At 39.3% G+C, this 21,233-nt stretch overlaps 2 protein-coding genes across 5 annotated transcripts in view; both read left to right on the top strand.

Annotated features, from left to right (window-relative positions):
* LOC133664970 (microtubule-associated protein 4-like) overlaps positions 1 to 14,508 on the top strand; it is a 183,386-nt gene extending 168,878 nt beyond the window's left edge. For 2 of the 3 annotated variants that reach the window (XM_062070071.1, XM_062070069.1), the window contains 4 exons: positions 3,603 to 3,684; positions 3,794 to 3,903; positions 3,984 to 4,170; positions 8,024 to 14,508. In XM_062070071.1, coding sequence (XP_061926055.1) covers positions 3,603 to 3,684; positions 3,794 to 3,903; positions 3,984 to 4,170; positions 8,024 to 8,028 — 384 coding nt within the window. In that variant the 3' untranslated portion in view covers positions 8,029 to 14,508. The remainder of the gene's footprint in view (positions 1 to 3,602; positions 3,685 to 3,793; positions 3,904 to 3,983; positions 4,171 to 8,023) is intronic. The other variant, XM_062070073.1, reaches the window with a different exon arrangement.
* A 4,613-nt stretch (positions 14,509 to 19,121) lies between these two features.
* The window catches only part of LOC133664971 (uncharacterized), a 35,227-nt gene continuing 33,115 nt past the window's right edge, over positions 19,122 to 21,233 (top strand). The window contains exon 1 of one of the 2 annotated variants that reach the window (XM_062070074.1): positions 19,122 to 19,229. The gene's annotated coding sequence lies outside the window, so the exon portion shown is untranslated. The remainder of the gene's footprint in view (positions 19,230 to 21,233) is intronic. The other variant, XR_009828659.1, reaches the window with a different exon arrangement.

The raw sequence follows: 21,233 nt of genomic DNA, 5'->3' as shown, positions 1-21,233 counted from the left end.
ATGCGGGGGATTGAATAAAATAAGTGCTGGTGTACAGAGAGAAACCCCACTGGATACATCTTAAATGGTAAATGGGTTATACTTGTATAGCGCTTTTCTACCTTCAAGGTACTCAAAGCGCTTTGACACTATTGTCACATTCACCCATTCACACACACATTCACACACTGATGGCGGGAGCTGCCATGCAAGGCCCTAACAACGACCCATCAGGAGCAAGGGTGAAGTGTCTTGCTCAAGGACACAACGGACATGACGAGGTTGGTAGAAGGTGGGGATCGAACCAGGAACCCTCAGTTTGCTGGCACGGCCACTGTCAAAACTGTGCCACGCCGTCCGTTCAACTGTGGTTGTTTTTAATGGGCTTTATAAATAAAGTTGGTATCTTCTCTCAGAGTCATCACTGACATCTGACCTCACAGGAAAAACAAAAACACCCAGAAAAGTGGACGATAATTCGATATTTTGTAATATATGACAAGTTTATTTCTAGAGCACAATTGGTACACAAGTTAATTGAAAGTGCTTTACAGAAAATTAAAAGAAGTCAAAAATAAAGATATAAAATCATGACTCAAATTACAATCAGAAAATACAATGATCATAAAACAATCATAGTGAATTAAAATCCATCAAATGTAGATACAATATTTTCAGTTGTCATATGCACAGTTAAATAACAGTGTTTTCAGACTGGATTTGAACATTGCCAATGCTTCATTCTGGAAGACTATTCCAGATTTCAGGAGCATAAAACTGAAACGCAGTTTCACTACGTTTGGTTCTGACTCTGGACACCAGCAGGAGACCACTCCCTGAGGTTCTCAGAGCCCGAGATGGTTCATAAGATGTCAGAGATGCACTTTGGCACAAGACCATGAAAATACAAGCAGAGCTGTCTTAAAGTCTATTCGCTGAGCAACAGGAAGCCAGTGCAGTGACATGAGCACTGGACTAATATGGTCGTATTTCCTGGTTCTAGTCATGACTCGAGCAGCAGCATTGTGGATGTACTGCAGCTGCTTTACAGCTAGTTTAGAGAGCCCAGTAGAAGGCCAAAAAAGTGGGCATGAATATAAAATAGGGTTGTCAAATGATATATTAAACCAGATTAAACACATCTTGGAATTTGGTTTAATCATGAATAATAATATTTTGGAATTTGGATTAATCATAATTAATCAAATTTTGAAATGTGGTTTAATCATGATGAATCACATTTTGGAATTTGGATTAATTATGATTAATCTTTTTTTTTTATGTAAAAAAATTTGGATTAATCATGATTAATCATATTTTGAAATTGGTATTAATCATAATCACATTTTGGAATTTGGTTTAAGAATGATTACTCATATATATATATATATATATATATATATATATATATATATATATATATATATATATATATATATATATATATTTTTTTTTTTTTTTTTTTTTTTTTTTTTTTTAAATGTGGATTAAACATGATTAATCACATTTTGGAATTTAGTTTAATCACATTTTGGAATTTGGATTAATCATGATTAATCACATGTTTAACATTTGGATTACCGATAATCATGATTTTATCACATTTTAGAATTTGGATTAATCATGATTAATCACAGGTTATTACTCGCTTGCACAATTAAAATTAGCTTAAGAAAAGACCTCGATATTTGTATGCAAATGGATATTTTATGGTAAGAATGTCATCCGGAAACATTTTACATGAATGCATGTCATTTATCTGCACAAAACTTAAAGGCCTACTGAAATGAATTTTTTTTAAACGGGGATAGCAGATCCATTCTATGTGTCATACTTGATCATTTCGCGATATTGCCATATTTTTGCTGAAAGGATTTAGTAGAGAACATCGACGATAAAGTTCGCAACTTTTGGTCCCTGATAAAAAAAAGCCTTGCCTGTACCGGAAGTAGCGTGACGTCACAAGTTGAAAGGCTCCTCACATTTCCCCATTGTTTACACCAGCAGCGAGAGCGATTCGGACCGAGAAAGCGACGATTACCCCATTAATTTGAGCCAGGATGAAAGATTCGTGGATGAGGAACGTGAGAGTGAAGGACTAGAGTGCAGTGCAGGACAAATCTTTTTTCGCTCTGACCGTAATTGAGGTACAAGCTGGCTCATTGGATTCCACACTCTCTCCTTTTTCTATTGTGGATCACGGATTTGTATTTTAAACCACCTCGGATACTATATCCTCTTGAAAATGAGAGTCGAGAACGCGAAATGGACATTCACAGTGACTTTTATCTCCACGACAATACATCGGCGAAGCACTTTAGCTACGGAGCTAACGTGATAGCATCGTGCTTAAATGCAGATAGAAACAAAAGAAATAAACCCCTGACTGGAAGGATAGACAAAAAATCAACAATACTATTAAACCATGGACCTGTAACTTTCCAGCTCGGCAAAGCTTAACAATGCTGTTGCTAACGACGCCATTGAAGCTAACTTAGCAACGGAACCTCGACAGAGCTATGCTAAAAACATTAGCTCTGCACCTACACCAGCCAGCCCTCATCTGCTCATCAACACCCGTGCTCACCTGCGTTCCAGCGATCGACGGAAGGACGAAGGACTTCACCCGATCATCCGTGCGGTCGGCGGCTAGCGTCGGATAGCGCGTCTGCTATCCAAGTCAAAGTCCTCCTGGTTGTGTTGCTACAGCCAGCCGCTAATACACCGATCCCACCTACAACTTTCTTCTTTGCAGTCTCCATTGTTTATTAAACAAATTGCAAAAGATTCACCAACACAGATGTCCAGAATACTGTGGAATTTTGAGATGAAAACAGAGCTTTTTTGTATTGGATTCAATGGTGTCCGAATACTTCCGTTTAACTATTGACGTCACGCGCATACGTCATCATACATAGATGTTTTCAACCGGAAGTTTAGCGGGAAATTTAAAATTGCACTTTATAAGTTAACCCGGTCGTATTGGCATGTGTTGCAATGATAAGATTTCATCATTGATATATAAACTATCAGACTGCGTGGTCCGTAGTAGTGGGTTTCAGTAGGCCTTTAATAACAGTTTGATCCAAAGATCCCCATGTTGTATTTTGGAGTCAGAGATGCCAGAAAGCACACCAGTTGGGAGTCTTTTAACACATTTTTGTACTGACTGGTTACTGTAAGAGCGTGTACGGCCAAAGTAAATTGTGTATACATGATCAATGCAGTATTTTTTTTGTGATTAATCACAAGAGTTAACTTATTTAAAAAAAATAAATAAATGACATTTTAAAAAAGTAATACAATTTTGACAGCCCTAATTAAAAAAAAATACTTTTTTCCTTTTTTTTTACAACTCTGGTACAATAACATTTTATAGTAATTTAATCAGGAATGTACTACAGTACACAAACTATTTCATGCATTTCATAGCTTAACAGCAGATGACTCCAAAATTCCGGCCTTACGGAATAAGGTCATTGTGTTTCCCCATGCACTTGAAAACAGGTGTGCACCATTTCCCCTCACCAGGTGCACCATCATGGATGATGATTATATTCTTCTCCTTGGCCAGACTGTGCACTGCAGTGAAACTTTTATTAATGACAGCGAATGCTCCTCAGGTGCAGATCCTGAACAAGAAGGTTGACCTGAGCAAAGTCACATCCAAATGTGGCTCCAAGGACAACATCAAGCACAAGCCAGGTTGTCTCCTGTGTGTGTGTGTGTGTGTGTGCGCGCGTGTGTGGGTGTGTGTGTGTGCGTGTGTGTTCCTAACCAAACACAATTTTTTTATTATTATTTTTAACACCAGGGGGTGGCGATGTCAAGATCGAGTCTCATAAGATGAACATTAAGGCGAAGTCCAAGATCGGATCTCTGGACAACGTGGGACACAGCGACAGTCAGACTAACGGACACAAGGTAGCGTGTAAATTACAGTATGTCTCATGACCACTAGGCGGCATGAGTCGCCTCCAATGCACGTTTCTATTTGGCGACAGGAGGAGAAGGCAGAGGAAAAGGCGTCTTCACACCCGACTAGCACGCCATGTGCAGGGCCGGAAGGCGTTGCCGTTACACCGCGAGGCATCGCCAAGGAAAACGGGGTGAAAGAGCCCACGCCTACTCCTTTCGGGGGTGACGGATTGAGGGACCCACTCGGTATGGACAGGCGCATTGCTGAGAAAAGTGAGTGTACAACTTCTGACATACAGTATATATTTGGAATAAAGCTGTCCGACATTACTAACTGTATCCCGTTTGGGGACCACGAGTCCGATCCCCTGACCAGGCATCAGGGAGACATCCGGTGTAAAAATAAAACCATTCATTGGATTGATCCATGACAGCGAAAACCCAAGAGTGGGAAAAATAGATATATACAGTCGTGGTCAAAAGTTTACATACACTTGTGAAGGACATAATGTCATGGCTGTCTTGAGTTTCCAATAATTTCTATAACGCTTATTTTTTTGTGACAGAGTGATTGGAGCACATACTTGTTGGTCACAAAAAGCATTCATGAAGTTTGGTTCTTTTATGAATTTATTATGGGTCTACTGAAAATGTGACCAAATCTGCTGGGTCAAAAATATACATACAACAACATACATGATCAATTTTGGTGATGTAGAAAAGTTACTATCAAATCAAATTAGCTTCATGACATGGCCTCTTAACTTCATGTGAGTGATTATGATTGACAACACCTGTTGACTTCTCTGAGCCCGTTTAAATAGGGCTCGTGTGATGCAGTCATTAGAATCGGTTACAAACGCGACAATGGTAAAGTCAAAGAAACTCAGCACAGATCTGAAAAAATTAATCATTGACTTGAACAAGTGAGGAAAGTCACTTGGAGCCATTTCAAAGCAGCTTAAGGTCCCAAAACCAACTGTGCAAACAATTTTTCGTAAGTATAAAGGGCATGGCACTGTTTTGTCACTGCCACGATCAGGAAGAAAAAACAAGCTATCAACAGCTGCTGAGAGAAAATTGGTCAGGATGATCAAGAGTCAACCGAGAACCAGCAAAAAGCATGTCTGCAATGAATTGGAAGCTGCTGGAACACAAGTGTCAGTGTCCACAGTCAAGCGTGTTTTGCATCGCCATGGACTGAGAGGCTACCATGCAAGAAGGAAGCCCTTGCTCCAGAAGCGACACCTTAAGGCTCGTCTAAAGTTTGCTGCTGATCACATGTACAAAGATAAGACCTTCTGCAGGAAAGTTCTGTGGTCCGATGAAACAAAAATTTATCTGTTTGGCCACAATACCCAGCAATATGTTTGGAGGAGAAAAGGTGAGGGCTTTAATCCCAGGAACACCATTCCTACCGTCAAGAATGGTGGTGGTAGTATTATGCTCTGGGCCTGTTTCGCTGCCAATGGGACTGGTGCTTTACAGAGAGTACATATACTCTCTGACCTGAGCAAAGTCACATCCAAATGTGGCTCCAAGGACAACATCAAGCACAAGCCAGGTTGTCTCCTGTGTGTGTGTGTGTGTGTGTGTGTGTGTGCGTATGCGCGCATGTGTGTGTGTGTGTGTGTGCGCGCGCGTGTGTGTGCGCATGTGTCCTTTTTCATTGTCCCATAGGACAATGAAAAAGGAGGATTACCTCCAAATTCTTCAGGGTCTTGGGCGCAGTTGGGTGTTCCAACAGGACAATGACCCCATACACAGGTCAAAAGTGGTAAAGGAATGGCTAAATCAGGCTAGAATTAAGGTTTTAGAATGGCCTTTCCAAAGTCCTGACTTAAACCCCATTGACAATAATTTTGGCACAACAAGTGTGTGTGTGACAATCATTGGTACATATGGACAATGCTAAAGAAACAAGTCCATGTCAGAAAACCATCAAATTTAGCTGAACTGCATCAATTTTGTCAAGAGGAGTGGTCAAAAATTCAACCAGAAGCTTGTGGATGGCTACCAAAAGCGCCTTATTGCAGTGAAACTTGCCAAGGACATGTAACCAAATACTAACATTGCTGTATGTATACTTTTGACCCAGCAGATTTGGTCACATTTTCAGTAGACCCATAATAAATTCATAAAAGAACCAAACTTCATGAATGTTTTTGTGACAAACAAGTACCGTAATTTCCGGACTATAAGCCGCACCTGACTATAAGCCGCACCAGCTAAATTTAAGGGAAAATACAGATTGCTCCATATATAAGCCGCACCCGACTATAAGCCGCAGGGTTTTGATGTGTAATTACCGTAGTATATAGGGGTTCCTGCTACCACGGAGGGGATTGTCGGGACAGAGATGACTGTTTGGGAACGCAAAGCGTCCCATTTATTAACAATAAATCTTTCAATCATTCAATCAAACTTTCACATCTTTGACATGGCGAACAGCATTCGTGCAGAGTACAAATAATACAACGGTGCAAAGTAATACAAAGTGCTCGCCTGTACGTTATCAAAATAACCAGCCTACCGGTATATGAAAAGTCAGTCTTTAATCATTGTGTCATCGTCTTCCTCCTGCGTACTAAAACCACCGAAATCCTCTTCGTCGGTGTCAGAGAAGAACAGGCCGTAAATAAGCCGCACCCTTGTATAAGCCGCAGGGACCAGAACAAGGGGAAAAAGTAGCGGCTTATAGTCCGGAAATTACGGTATGTGCTCTAACCACTCTATCACAAAAAATAAGAGTTATAGAAATTATTGGAAACTCAAGACAGCCATGACATTATGTCCTTCACAAGGGTATGTAAACTTTTGACCACGACTGTATATCCCTTCGAACTCGGGCTAGTAATGATAATGATAAAAAGCAGGTTATATTGACTTACATCTAAAATCTATGACACTCGCAAAAGGTAAACATGGTATACTATACTAGGAAATAGCGGCTACACAGCAGCTGAGCACAAAAGTTAGACACACTTATTAAGTGTAAAACAGGGCATTTGTCAACATAAACAAGTATCAAATGATTATAGTTGCATATTATGTACACATGCAAAGTCTCCAAGGCGGAAGCGTATTGGAAAGTATCCAGTAACAAACGTGTCCGCATACTTCAACTTCCCACGGCATGCCTTTTACTTAATGAATTACTGTGACTATTAGGTGTAGCCAAAACACAAATTATAACACAAAAAGCAGAAAATCTGTCATAAGGTTAGTGTTTACATACTTACCATTGTTCTTTGAGTAATTTCACACGATCAAACATTTTCTAATATTCCACACTACAGAATAATAAAATTATGTACTTTTATGCCATAAGGTTAGTGTTTTCTATACCTACCATTGTTCTATGTTTGACTAATTTTAAGATTTGCTTTCCTTAATTGTTTCCAAACGGTGTCTGTAAAACGGCTGATCAAACAAAACAGAAGTCATCGTCATGGACCCACTAGCTGCGCAAGCTAGTTCTCCAATCAGCTAAACAGACTCAATAACTCCACAGTGACGTTTTGGTGAATTTACGAAACAGAAACAATACAAAAAGAATGCCATTGTAAGTTAATAATACTAACACAGACAGTCGTAATTGTGTTAGCAGATTAGCTAATGCTAATGACGCCAGCTTCATTACATTACAATAGCATGTACAAAAAAAATATGCATGAAAACACTACTACAGACATCACACATGGGACGGTTTAGCAAGTAAGAATTGTTTTAGTTATATTGTAAAACTTACAAATGTTTGGAGTGAGGAATGAATATTCATACGAGTAGAAACGCTATGGACGATTAAGAGATGAAATGCCACTTTTTGTTTGAAAGCACTAAATGTAAGGACACTGCACACCTGCAGTGAGTGAAAAGATGGCACCATAGCACAAACAATAACACACCTTTTCTGTGTATCTGTTTATTTTTTTAAAGTATTTGTATCATGGCCGTCAGCGGGAAAAAAATCATGAATTAACCGCACTGTTTTATAAGCCGCAGGGTTCAAAGTGTAGGAAAAAAGAAACGGCTTATATTTTGGAAATTTCGGTACACGCATATATCAAGTAAATATGTCTGAAGTGGTGGCATACCATATGTCGTCTTGCTTTTCTTTCCACAGATTGAATCTCAGCGAGCCAGAGCTTTGGCGGGGTACGCCTGGCGCTCTCGCCGACTGACCAACCAACCCCCCAGGTCACTTCCCTTTGGCCCCGCCCTCCATCTCACCTCCAGCTGCACCAAACAGAACGTTGCCACCCTTAGTGTCTCTCCGGGGTCCGCCGGCCGCCAGCACACCGACCCAAACCCTGGATGCCCCTGGGTTGACCTTTGGCCCTCACCACTTAGAGAAGAGCACTCGCTGTTTTGTCTGTGAAACTTCCGTCACCTGGCGTTCCTCGGTAGCACTGGCTTCGAGGACGTCAATCCCCCCGACTCCAAATCCCAAGGCCCGTCTGCGATAAACGCTTTATATATGCTGAGCTAAACAATGTTTTCTTCACATATAACCTTACTCAATAATCCACTATACCTAGAACCGGGACCACTTTGTCCTAAGTTCCATTCTTTTCCGTGTACTTCACCTTTCTAGACCGCTGAGGTTTCCATGCAAGCCAGATGCAGAGCACATCATTTCCACTGCTTTAAATGGACACATACCCTTTTTAGCCAACAACTAAAGCTCTCTGCATTGTAGCTAACACTGGATTTGCATCGTCGCTAATAGGGATGTGTACCGAACCCAATGGTGCCATGTTACAGTACTTGGGTTGCGTTCAATGTCACGGCCAGTTGCAGACTCTCGCACAACGCCAACAAAGATATCGACGCGAAAAAACGCTCCAACGTACGTAAAGTATGGCTCTCCTTAGCTTAATGCTACTATACATTGGCTTTGCTATTGACATGCTACTGATTAGCATTAGCCATTTTACATGGCGAAATCAACACCTCCAAATTTGGTAATGAAAATGTTAATGGAATATTTTCCCTCCTTTAAGCAAAATAGAACGCCTTAGAAGTTACTAGCTTTGGCTTTGCTCGAAGAAGATGAACACAACGATCTCACCCCGTTTGTTGTCTATTCGCATACACACATATTATTCCCTCCAGTTGTAATGCTGTTAGGGTGCACCAGGTGTGGAGAGTTATTTTGCGGTGGAGAGCGACCAAGAAGGCTTTGGTATTTAGACAGCTCTTCTCAGCACTGGTATTGCTATGGTTTAGGACTATTCTAAATAAAAACTACAACTAAGATGCATATTACAACCAAACAGCTGGTACGTAATAAGTACAATACTTACAGTGTTAACACTTTTTGGGCGCAACAGACAGCAAAGGCTGGACTGACTAGCCAACACACCATGAACTATACAACACTGCAATCTAATGTCTTAGACTTACAAGTAAGACTCAGAAATGTTATATTAAAACAAGATATAATAACTGGACAGCAGTTATAGACAGCAAATGTTTAAATGTTGCAAAAAAATAGATTTTATTATCAAACAATTTTAAAAAAGTACTGAAAATTGGTACCGTTGAGTACTGGTATCGATTCACAGGTACCATATATTGGTATGATATCAGTTCAAATGTGAACGGTACCCATCCCTGGTCGCTAATGAGTCCCTTGTGTTTGCATGTCCCGGGTGGCGTTGGTATCACTATACCGAGAGCTCGTAAAAAGGCTCGGCTTAATGGTGAAGTGTCATGGATTAAGGTAATACCGTAAAAAAGCAATAGGTCATTTTTAGAATTCATTCCATAACACTTGCATTGGACAAGGTATCCACAGTTTTATCTCCTCCAGTAACTGACTTCAAGGTTCAGACGTGACCCCGGCCCTAATTTAGCTGCGTTTAACTTGTGTCTCACCTCGGTATCAAAGCGATCGCCACCGCGCACCACACGAAACGAGACCATCAGTAACAAGTAGTCTGTGTTTTTAGACAAGCCTTAACCGTAAACCGCTTTGCGTTTGGTCAGCATGTCAGCACCGCTGTCGCGTATGCTCGCGTTTTACCGACGATAGTGCAACACTCGGACTCTCTGGTCACATGGTTTTAGCACAAGCCCTGTGGATGTCTCCAAAAGGCAGCAATGTTTAGCGCTCATAAGTCGTGTTCATGGCATAGTTCATAGACTCGCTGTCTCGTCTGAAATGTTTCGTTTCAGTCTCTCAAGCGAGCGACCCTTGTTGTTGTCTGTGTGTGAAATAGTGACACACTTCTCTACTAACGTGTCTTATGAAATGCTCTCCGTGGAATGTGTTATTGCGAGTACACACAAACAGATCCCTCCAAAGCAGGCAGAGTCCAAACAAATCAGGGCCCATATTCCTAAAGATTCTGAGAATCGTCTCAGAGAGCTACGGACCTAAACTACGAATTCCTAGCGAGGAGTCTGATTCCAGAACATTCTCAGAGAACCCCCTAGCAAGGAATGGACAAAAACTTAGTGAGGAGGTGTGGTTGACCCCGTTGGTAGGTATAAGTCATCATTTCAAAAGCTGTGATTGGTTGATCCTAAAAGCTAGATAGTGGTGATAACGGGCAAAAGATAGACCCTCAAATCGATAAACGTAATCATATACGTGTTTTGTGGACTATAGAGCCGCACCCACTAAATTTTAGATGAAACAAAATGTTTATATATTAGCAGCACCGGACTGTAAATTGCAGATACATACCGATACGAAATATTTTGTAAATGTTTATTTACATACCTTAAATGTTTCCAAACGGTGTCTGATCAAACAAAACAGAAGTCAAGCTAGCTCTCTAATCAGCTAAACAGACTCAATAACTCCACGGTGACGTTTTGGTTTTACTGATGAATTTGTGAAACTGAAACAATACAAAAAGAATGCCATTGTAAGTTAATAATACTAATACAGACACTCGTAAATGAGTTAGCATATTAGCTAATGCTAACACCGCAAGCGTCATTATATTATGATAGCATGTAAAAAATATGCATGAAAACACTCCCACAGACATCACACATGGGAAGGTTTAGTAAGTAAGAATTGTTTTAGTTATATTGTAAAACTTACAAATGTTGCTTGTAGTGATGAATGAAGAATCCTTTCGAGCAGAAAACGCTATGGACAGTTTTACTTCCGGTTTAAGGCATTAAAACAGGAAGTACATTTTCAACCCGCAATACCTGTAGTGAGCGAACCCATACAAAAGATGGTGCCATAGCACAAACAATAACACACTCAGTCCTCTGCTTGGGTTTAATAAAAACTATTGAACGCAAAACATTATGGCCATTAGCGAAACAATCCATAAATTAACTGCATCGTTTTATAAGCCGCTGGGTTCAAAGTGTAGGAAAAAAGTAGCGGCTCAAAGTCCCAAATTTGCGATATGTTAACAATAAAAACATAACTTTAGCAATTATACACTATCACGTTGTAAATAACACTTATTTACAAAAGGAAGTAAAACAGACTCAATAACTTCACAGTGGCGTTTTGCTGAATTTGCTGAGGAATTTGTGAAAGTGAAACAATACATAAAGAATGCCATTGTAAGTTATTAATACTAACACAGACACTTGTAATCGTGTTAGCATATTAGCAAGCGTCATTACATTACGATAGCACGTACAAATGTGCATTAAAACACACCTACAGACATCACACACAGGACGGTTAAGTAAGTAAGAATTGTTTTAGTTATATTGTAAAACTTACAAACGTTGCTTGGAGTGATGCATGAAGTATCCATACGAGTAGAAACGCTATGAGCGGCTGAAAGCCAAACGGCACTCCAATTGGAAAAAATTCAAAAACAAAGCACGACTCGAAAATGGAAGGACACCAGCAGTGAGCAAACTCGTCCATAAGATGGCGGCATAGCACAAACAATAAAACACCTTCTAGCTGTATTTTGTTTTTTAAACTATTTTTATTATGGGTGTTATCGGGAAAATTCCACAAATTAGCCGCACTGTTTTATAAGCCGCAGTGTTCAAAATGTAAGAAGTAAGTAGTGTATTACAGTCCGAGAAGCAGTGTTGCTTGGCTTTCATTTCAGGCTATAAGGGAACTCCTAAGTCGCTTAAAAGTCATCTTCCCTGCTCTTAACAGATTCTTTAGGAATAGCTTTTATCTGTACTAGGATCTACTCCTCACTTCTCGGGGAAATTTTAAGAGAACATCATGATTCTAAGAATCTTTAAGAATACGGCCCCTGGTCCTTACAAAAACAGGTTAAGAGGGTATATTTAGTATTTAATTCAAGGTGTCATTTAATATTAGTGCAATAATGTTTTGGATTTGTTTTGCAACTTTGATCAGTTGCGTTAAAAAAAAACTACTGCTGTAAGGACATGAAATTCACAGTAATGTGGTTTTTTGTATTTTTACTAGCCTCGTTTGGAGTGTAAATACACGGAAGTCAGTTGTTTTTTTGGTAGATGCTTTTTTTAAGCGCATTTGCTTAGCTTAAGCAATGAGGAGGACTTTGCGTCTTTTAATGTTGTTTGTTTTGTATAACAAAGTGGAGAAGAAGTTGTTACTTTTACGCAAAACTATTTCGGAATGACACCAATAAGTATCAACACATCATGAATGCCATGAACAGAATTTTAGCATGGATAGTCTGCAGATGCTGTAATATTACACGATACGGTACTTGAAAAAAACTGGGACTTTTTTTTTTGGCCTTTCAAGTAATTTTTTTGCTCCATTTTAGGTCATGAGTTTGATTGATTAGCCGAATGGAAATATTTTTTCTAAGAGGGTTTTTTCGTAGTCAAATTTTGTTTTAAATTATTTCATATAGAAACATACACTAGGAAATTATTTTGGCCTAGTTAAGTGCCGCCACAAAAAACATGTCCTCAGAGTTGTATAGGAAAACATTTACATGCCATCGTATAAACATTAAGATGTTGTTTTAGTCAGGAACGAACCTAACGTCCTGTGCTTTTATTTTAGTCCTTCAGTTAAACCTAACGTGATGCTTTAGCCCTGCTACAAATCACTTTTGAGATGCTCGAGCTTCTCAAAATAAATCTAGAGACAATTTTGTTTGACTACTTGATCAGGAAACTTTCCAATATAAATTATTTGTATTCATTTTTTTTTTCTCACTTTCTTTGCTCAAATCTCTTGATCAATTTCAGTCCTAAATAAAAATAGCAAATACGTATTGTCCCATCTAATTCCAAACAGAAACGATGACAAATTGTTCAATTTTTTTACAAAATGAAACCCTGAAATCAGAAAATGCATGATTATATTGATGTAAAGACTGTACAGTTGCACATTGTTGTCATAATGGTCCATTTTTTGACCCATGATACTAAACTGCTATTAAGTTTGGAATCTGATACTGCAAAAAAAATGTTTTAAATGCCTCAAAAGTCGTTTTATTACTAAACATATGTAATGATCAGTTGTGTTCAAAAGGTGGGGCGGGCTCCACTGGGTTCAAGTGTTTTATATATTATTCTCCTGAGTTATTATTGCTGATCAATTGAAGTTTTATATTATTTATGGCATTTATTTGATTGTATTTTTTTAGTATCAAATAGCTCAAGTTGGTGAAAAGATGTCGAACTAAGGATTACATTTTGTTTTGCATCTCAGGTAAATTGATGCACTTTAAATATTTTCTGTTACAGACTAAAAAACAATGTTTATAATGCTATTCTTTGTTGTAAGTTGATCTATATATCTTTAATTTTTGTTTTCTTTATTTGTTAATACGGGTACAATGTTACGCAGAGGTGTACTTATAACAGTTTATAAAGAAAAATTATACTTTTTATAGTCGTGGCGGAGGGGGCGTAACAGAAAATAACTGAGAAGCACTGATTTAGGTCGATCTTTAACTCAGCCTTTAACATTTACCACATAAATAATTCATTTTATGCACATTTTTCAAAATAAATGACATTATTAGTTCAATTGGGCATTCAAAGGGTTAAAAAAAAACATGACATGTATTTTTATTAAAGACAAAAATTGATTTAGAGATTTGAGCAAAAAAAAGTAGGAAAAAATTAGATTTAAAAAAATATATTCTGAGAACCTTTTTGTCCTGGTGGCACTTGACTGCTATTAAATGATGCATGCCCCCAAAGGGTTAATGTGTGTTTGGTCCTGAGAAAGATTATTGAGCAAAACTCAAACTGAAATTGTGATTTTTGCCGAAGAATGTGCGCCATTTACAACATCTTGACATTTTAGGTTTAGAACAGGGGTGTCCAAACTTTGACCCGGGACGTCACAAGATTAATAAGAAACCTAGGCAGCAGGGTGCCTCCAATTTAATCTTAAATATCCGACTCTATAATTGCCGCTAATTTTCCTCCAATTTATAGACTATGTGAGTAATTCAGGCTAATGACCATAAACTTCGCTTTGAAGTGTACACCGCACAGCATGTTTGTATATGACCCAATCCAAGCAACCTTTCCCACTCATGGCGCAAAAAAAACAACACAGAAAGTCAACACACACGGTCACACATCCTCACTGAACTTTGTGGATGTTGTAAAAAAAAATTCCAAGCACAACTCATAATAAAAATTATATATATATATATATATATATATATATATATATATATATATATATATATATATATATATATATATATATATATATATATGTATGTGTATATATATATATATATATATATATATATATATATATATATATATATATATGTATGTGTATATATATATATATATATATATATATATATATATATATATATATATATATATATATATATATACACACATATATATATATATATATATATATATATATGTATGTATGTATGTATATACGTATATATGTGTATATATATATGTCTTAATTAGATTATCCAAAAAAATAGTGCTCGATACCGTGGTAGAGCGTAATATGTATGTGTGGGAAAAAATCACAAGACTATTTCATCTCTACAGGCCTGTTTCATGAGGGTTTCATCAGGAAATTATGTGTGTATATATATATTTAGTTTGGACACCCCTGGTTTAGAATAACACTGTGACATACCAATTGTACAGTTCAATCAAGGTTAATGTATCATCTTCATACAGAAAATGCCTTTAGTTCATCAATTTCTATGCATCATAAGTCTGCGATGGTCTGCAATTGAGCAGTCAAGGTTTTTTGAGGTGTTTGTTGCCGAATAGTTGTCAGATGTGTGAAGTGTTGCCTCTGCACCCCATCACGTAGAGAGCGCTGCTTAGCCCCCGGAGCACTGATAGTCTGGCTGTGAAACTCTGAAGGCCGTCTCAGAAAGGCTGCATGTTGTTCTGCGTGTGTGTCTGGCCCATGAAATGTTATATCTGTTATATCTACAGCTACCCTGGAAATGCCGCTTTGAAACAGTCCTGTTCATTTATCGAGGTGGTGTAAATGTTGCTTTACTCTGTATCGGTTCAAATGGAAAAGTGTGTACTGTACATCCGTGCTTTTGGCAGCCGACATCAGTAGTGATTAGTCAACAATAAAGACAAAGTAAAAGCACCATTGAATCATATTTGACATTGTATTCATGCCCGAACTGCCTCTGTTCTCTAAAATCTGGATCATCTGGGAAATTAAATCTCTTCAAATGGATGAGAGGAATATCTAATTGTTCATCATACAGTGGAACCTCGATTTACAAACTCAATTGGTTCTTGAAAAAGTACTTGGCAAGTTTGTATAATGAAGCACATTTCTCCATGAAAAATAATGTAAACATGAACAATGGGTTCCAACCTCGACAAAAGTCCATATTTTACTGAACACAATCTAATAGAACCTTCTTGTTAAGTGTGTTTGATATACAGTGCTGTATATCAAACACACTTAACAAGGAGGTGATGGATCAACTTTGTATTTTCTTTGCCCTGATGTGGGATTTGAGCCGAGGATGTCGTTGTGGCTTGTGCAGCCCTTTGAGACACTTGTGATTTAGGGCTATATAAATATACTTTCATTGATTAATTGATTGATTGATTGATTATTTACATACCTTAATTGTTTCCAAACAGTGTCTGTAACAAGGCAGTAAAACAGCTGATCAAACAAAACAGAAGTCAGGGTCATGGACCCACTAGCTGCAGAAGCTAGCTCTCCAATCAGCTAAACAGACTGAATAACTCCACAGTGACAATTTGGTGAATTTACTGAGGAATTTGTGAAAGAATGCCATTGTAAGTTAATAATACTAACACAGACACTCGTGTTAGCATATTAGCCAATGCTAAAAACGCTAGCGCCATTACATTATGATAGCGCGCACAAATATGCATGAAAACACTCCTACAGATATCACACATGGGACGGTTCAGTAAGTATAAACTGTTTTAGTTATATTGTAAAACTTACTTACAAACATTGTTTGGAATGATGAATGAAGAATCCATAGGAGTAGAAATGCTATGGACGATCAGAAGAGCGGGCGGCACTTCTACTTCCTGTTCAGAGCTTTAAACCGAAGGCATTCACCCAGCAGCACCTGCAGTGAGCGAACTCGTCCAGCAGATGGTGCCGTAGCACGGACAATGCCACACTATTTAAGTGTCCTTGCTTTTGTTTGATTAAAAACTATTGGCATTATGGCCGTTAGCGAAGAAGCAGTGGCCTGTAGTCTGGAATTTACGGTACATTAACATCGGCAAAGGACGAGACAGAAGGAGAAGAAGGGGCGGGGCTAAAGGCTGTGTGTTCGCATTTGCCTTGAAAGAGGCTCCATTGAACAAATTCCGATCCCATCACAATTAAAACTTGCTGTCGGTATGAAGCCTGCTTCGTCGGTTCTTCCAGATGTGTTCACCATTAATGCACTCCTCTTTTTCAACTCCACAGCGCTTACCTCCTATTTTATCCTTTCGAGACCCGCATCGAGTTTGCAAAATGGAGAAAACTTGTCAAAAGAGCCAAAAACCAGCAATGAGTATGACTAGTGAAGGCTCCGCCTTTCCAAAGATGCTGCGGCCTTTGCCTGCAGGTGAGACACAAAATGTCTGACACAGAGACATAATTGGCTCGGTTAAGAAGTTCACAAGTAGAGGAGTTCGTAAATCGAGGTTCCACATTTTTTTTACTCCTTGATTTTGAGCAATCCGGTTGATTTTGGTAGAACCGGTGGGTTGGTGTTTAACGCAGTGCTGTATTCCTTAACATCTTTATTCATTTCTCCCCCTCAGCATCGAGTATGTTTGGTCACTTTCATAATTACCATCACCGGCGTGGGTTTAGGAGCGGGTGCTTCGAGGGAAAGGTGGCAAAAAGGGACTTTATGGTAGAGTTGTAGCAAACGCTCATAATTTGATCTTTTCAGAGCAACTGGAAGTTGTCATCCTGGCCTACCAAAAAAAGAGGCTCAACACTAAACTGTTAGGGCTCATCTTAGTGGGCACATCCCACTCTCCTAGAGTCCGAGCAACTATGATCCATTCATTACAGTACTAGGATGTCGCTTATCTCCTGGAAAACATACATTACTGCGCTACATTTACCGTAGTTTGTTAGCAATTAGAACAGATTTAGGAAATACAAATGAGAAGAAGACCCTAAAGGACCATGCAGGACTTGTGGTCATGTTTTTTATCCAATGGACAAGTCTGAAGAAGGTCACAAGTTCGAACACGGATACTTAATAATAGCAAACTTATCCCTGTGTTTAGGCCTCTTTTCCACATGCAAACGCACTTTTGTCCTTGAAAACGCAGACTCTTGCAAATGCGAGCCAAAGTGTAGCATTCCAAAAGTCTTCGCGTAACGCATGCGTGCATTTTATTTATTTATTTTAAATTGTATAAATAATAAACACACTCACATGGAGAGGAGACATTAATGGAAAACTCGCTCACAAAGGAGTGGAGTAAAACAAAAAAAGGCGAGTGCAGACAGTAAGTGCACAAGACATAAAACTTAATTTTGAGGTAAATAAACACACACGTGTGTCACAAATTGTTGGTGACGAACCCCAAGATGCAGAGACGGCAGGCTTGGTGCAGGAAAACATGATTTAATGTCCACAATAAAGAAAAAACACAAACCAGGAACTAGGAACAGGCAAACTGGAAACAGGAACCAGAAAACAGAAAAACTGGAAATAGCTAACGGCTAACAGGAAAACACAAAACAAGGAGCAAGGAGACAGCAAACTGTAAATAGTAGTGATGGGTCTGGCAACACAGATGCATCGGCGCATGCGCCGAGCTCATACGCTGTGTCGGTGCGCGTACCGCTTCTAGAAAGTCACGTGACCGATCATGAGCTGCTTTGGTCACGTGACCGATACGCGAACTGTATCGCACTGACGCCTCCTCTGTGCCCTGTGAGCAAAGTTCCCTCTAAGGTGCGCGCCTGCGCAATTGCGCACTGCTCAAGCATCCTCTGTGCACACTGTGCGCCGCACAGCAAATATATGCCGCGCACTAAATCAAACACATCTGAATTCTAAACAAAATAAACACATTTGTTCTGTGTAATTTTGAAATGCAACTTTGAGTGACAGTGACAACAAGCGTCCCTAACGGTGTTCGTCAACAACACGCATACCACTAAGCCACTGGTGCGTTTATGGCCACACAAAAAGTCGGACAACTCAAACACCACACAAAGTTACACTATGACTCCTCAGTCATACGTGTGCTTATTTTTCTGTCATTTATTATTAATGTTAATTTATTGATATTAATCATGGAATGCTGTTCTTAGAGAAAGTTACAGGAATGACGCCGTGGCGAAGTTGGTAGAGTGGCCGTGCCAGCAAACGGAGGGTTGCTGGTTACTGGGGTTCAATCCCCACCTTCTACCGTCCTAGTCACGATACATGTTCACATTATTTATTGACTGTATCTAAAAAAGATAAAAATATATTTTTATTTAAATTAAGATATGAAATAATCCTAAATGAAATACAATGACTTGGTTTATATTATTGTATATACTAGGTCGGGGGTCGGCAACCCGCGGCTCTAGAGCCGCATGCGGCTCTTTAGCGCCGCCCTAGTGGCTCTCTGGAGATTTTTCAAAAATGTATGAAGAATGGAAAAAGATGAGGGGAAAAAAATCTATTTTTTTGTTTCAGAATGTTTTCTGTGGGAGGACAAACATGACATAAACCTCGCTAATTGTTATAAATCACACTGTTTATATTAAACATGCTTCACTGATTCGAGTATTTGGCGAGCGCAGTTTTGTCCTACTAATTTTGGCGGTCCTTGAACTCGCCGTATAGTTTGTTTCCATGTATACCTTTCTCCGACTTTCTAGGACGTGTTTTATGCCACTTTTTCTATCTCATTTTGTCCACCACACTTTTAACGTTGGGCATGAGTGCACAAAGGTGAGTTTTGTTGATGTTATTGACTTGTGTGGAGTGCTAATCAGACATATTTGGTCACTGCGTGACTGCAAGCTAATCGATGCTAACATGCTATTTAGGCTAGCTATATGTACATATTGCATATGCCTCATTTGTAGCTATATTTGAGGTCATTTAGTTTCCTTTAAGTCCTCTTAATTACATTTATATCTCATGACACATGTAATATGGCTTTTAATTTTTTGCGGCTCCAGACAGATTTGTTTTTGTATTTTTGGTCCAATATGGCTCTTTCAACATTTTGGGTTGCCGACCCCTGTACTAGGTCATAAAATCAGTGTCAGTTGAGTCGGTCCATAGGTTGCCTGTAGGGATTTTCAATGTCCAGCAGATGTCAGTATTTAGTGACACAGTATCGATACAGTTTTGCAATGTGTCGAAACGCTTCATGACGCCTCATCAACCCATCACTAGTAAATAGCTATAGGCACCAGCCAACAGGAACAGCTTACCGCAAATAATGACATCGACGAGTATTAGCACGACAGGGAGTGATGACATCGACAATCAATACTCCAGCACTGACTGGAGGTCAAAGCAGGTCTAAATAGCAGCTGGCTGATTGACACCAGGTGTGGCCAGGTGCCAATCAGCCGCAGCTGAGGGGAACAGCGCTCAGGGAGACTAGCAGGAAACTGAACCAAAATAAGAGCGCTTACAGGAAATAAAAACAGAGGGAAAACCAAAACATAACTAAACTGTCAGTGACAAACCTGACAGCGTGGACATGAAGCAATGATCCAGGAGCCTGATTGGCAACCAGCTAGAGGTGTGTCCCGGTTGTCAATCAGGCGGCACGAGGAAGTGACAACTACAAAATAAAGGCACAGGACAGGAAATGAAATACCACACACAGCGAAAGAGCAAACCTCAGCCCAAAACAGTTGCAAGACAGTTACATTAGCTACAATGTTAGCCGCCTTGTACCAGCAGTTTTTTTGTTTGTTTGGTACGATTTAGACTGCACAGTCTAGATCAGACTGAGTCATACCAAAGACTATAAAAATGGGACCCATTGCCTCCCTGCTTGGCACTCGGCATCAAGGGTTGGAATTGGGGGTTAAATCACCAAAAATGATTCCCGGGCGCGGCACCGCTGCTGCCCACTGCTTCCCTCACCTCCCAGGGGGTGAACAAGGGGATGGGTCAAATGGAGAGGACACATTTCACCACACCTAGTGTGTGTGTGAAAATCATTGGTACTTTAACTTTAACTTTAACTTAACACAGAAAAAGAGAAAGACGTGTGTGTTCTTGTGTCACATAAGGATTGTGAATAATGGCCAAATAACATTTCAAAAAGTGCAGTTCTGCTCTAGGTTTAACGTTGTGTTAGGATATTTGTAATCAAGAATAACCGGAGAAAGGAGGGCCAAGTTCATGTTGCAGCTCTGCAAGGTGGAATAAATGTAACAAAACTGGATTACACTAATGTCCGTCTACACCCGTGTCCAATTATAGCGCAGGATTGTTGTCTATCCCTTGTAGCACCTTTTTATTGCTCCTACGTTACCCAGCTTCCTCAAAACAGGGTGTTGACTGCTGAAAGTCCGTGAACCAGTTACAGCTTCTAATCGTAAATCACCAGTGCGAAAAAGGAAAAAGTGCCCTTTTTTTTATTCTCTCACGGTTCCCTTTTTGCTGCAAAATCGGACTTTTGCAGTGGCAAGAATGTTATCAAATGTATATTCAAGATGTAACCTTAACGATTCATAAATGAGGTCTGTTCCTGTGACCTTCTGGAAGATGGAACTGATGGAAAAAAAACTGGATGATGGTCACAGCAATGACAGTTGCAATAAAACACATGTCTTATTATTTGGGTGCAGGACACACACTGGTGAGCCCATTATTCCCACCAACAAAATAAAACCAGAAGGACCGAGGGTAACCAGCATGTCTTTAATGAATGCGCCTTTTGTTAGGTCACACCTCTACAATATTGCCAAAAGTATCGGTACATCT

The sequence above is a fragment of the Entelurus aequoreus genome, linkage group LG14 (assembly GCF_033978785.1).
Source record: "Entelurus aequoreus isolate RoL-2023_Sb linkage group LG14, RoL_Eaeq_v1.1, whole genome shotgun sequence".
NCBI lineage: Eukaryota > Metazoa > Chordata > Actinopteri > Syngnathiformes > Syngnathidae > Entelurus > Entelurus aequoreus.
Note: the sequence above shows the minus strand (reverse complement) of the source record. Positions and strands in the feature narration are given on the sequence as shown.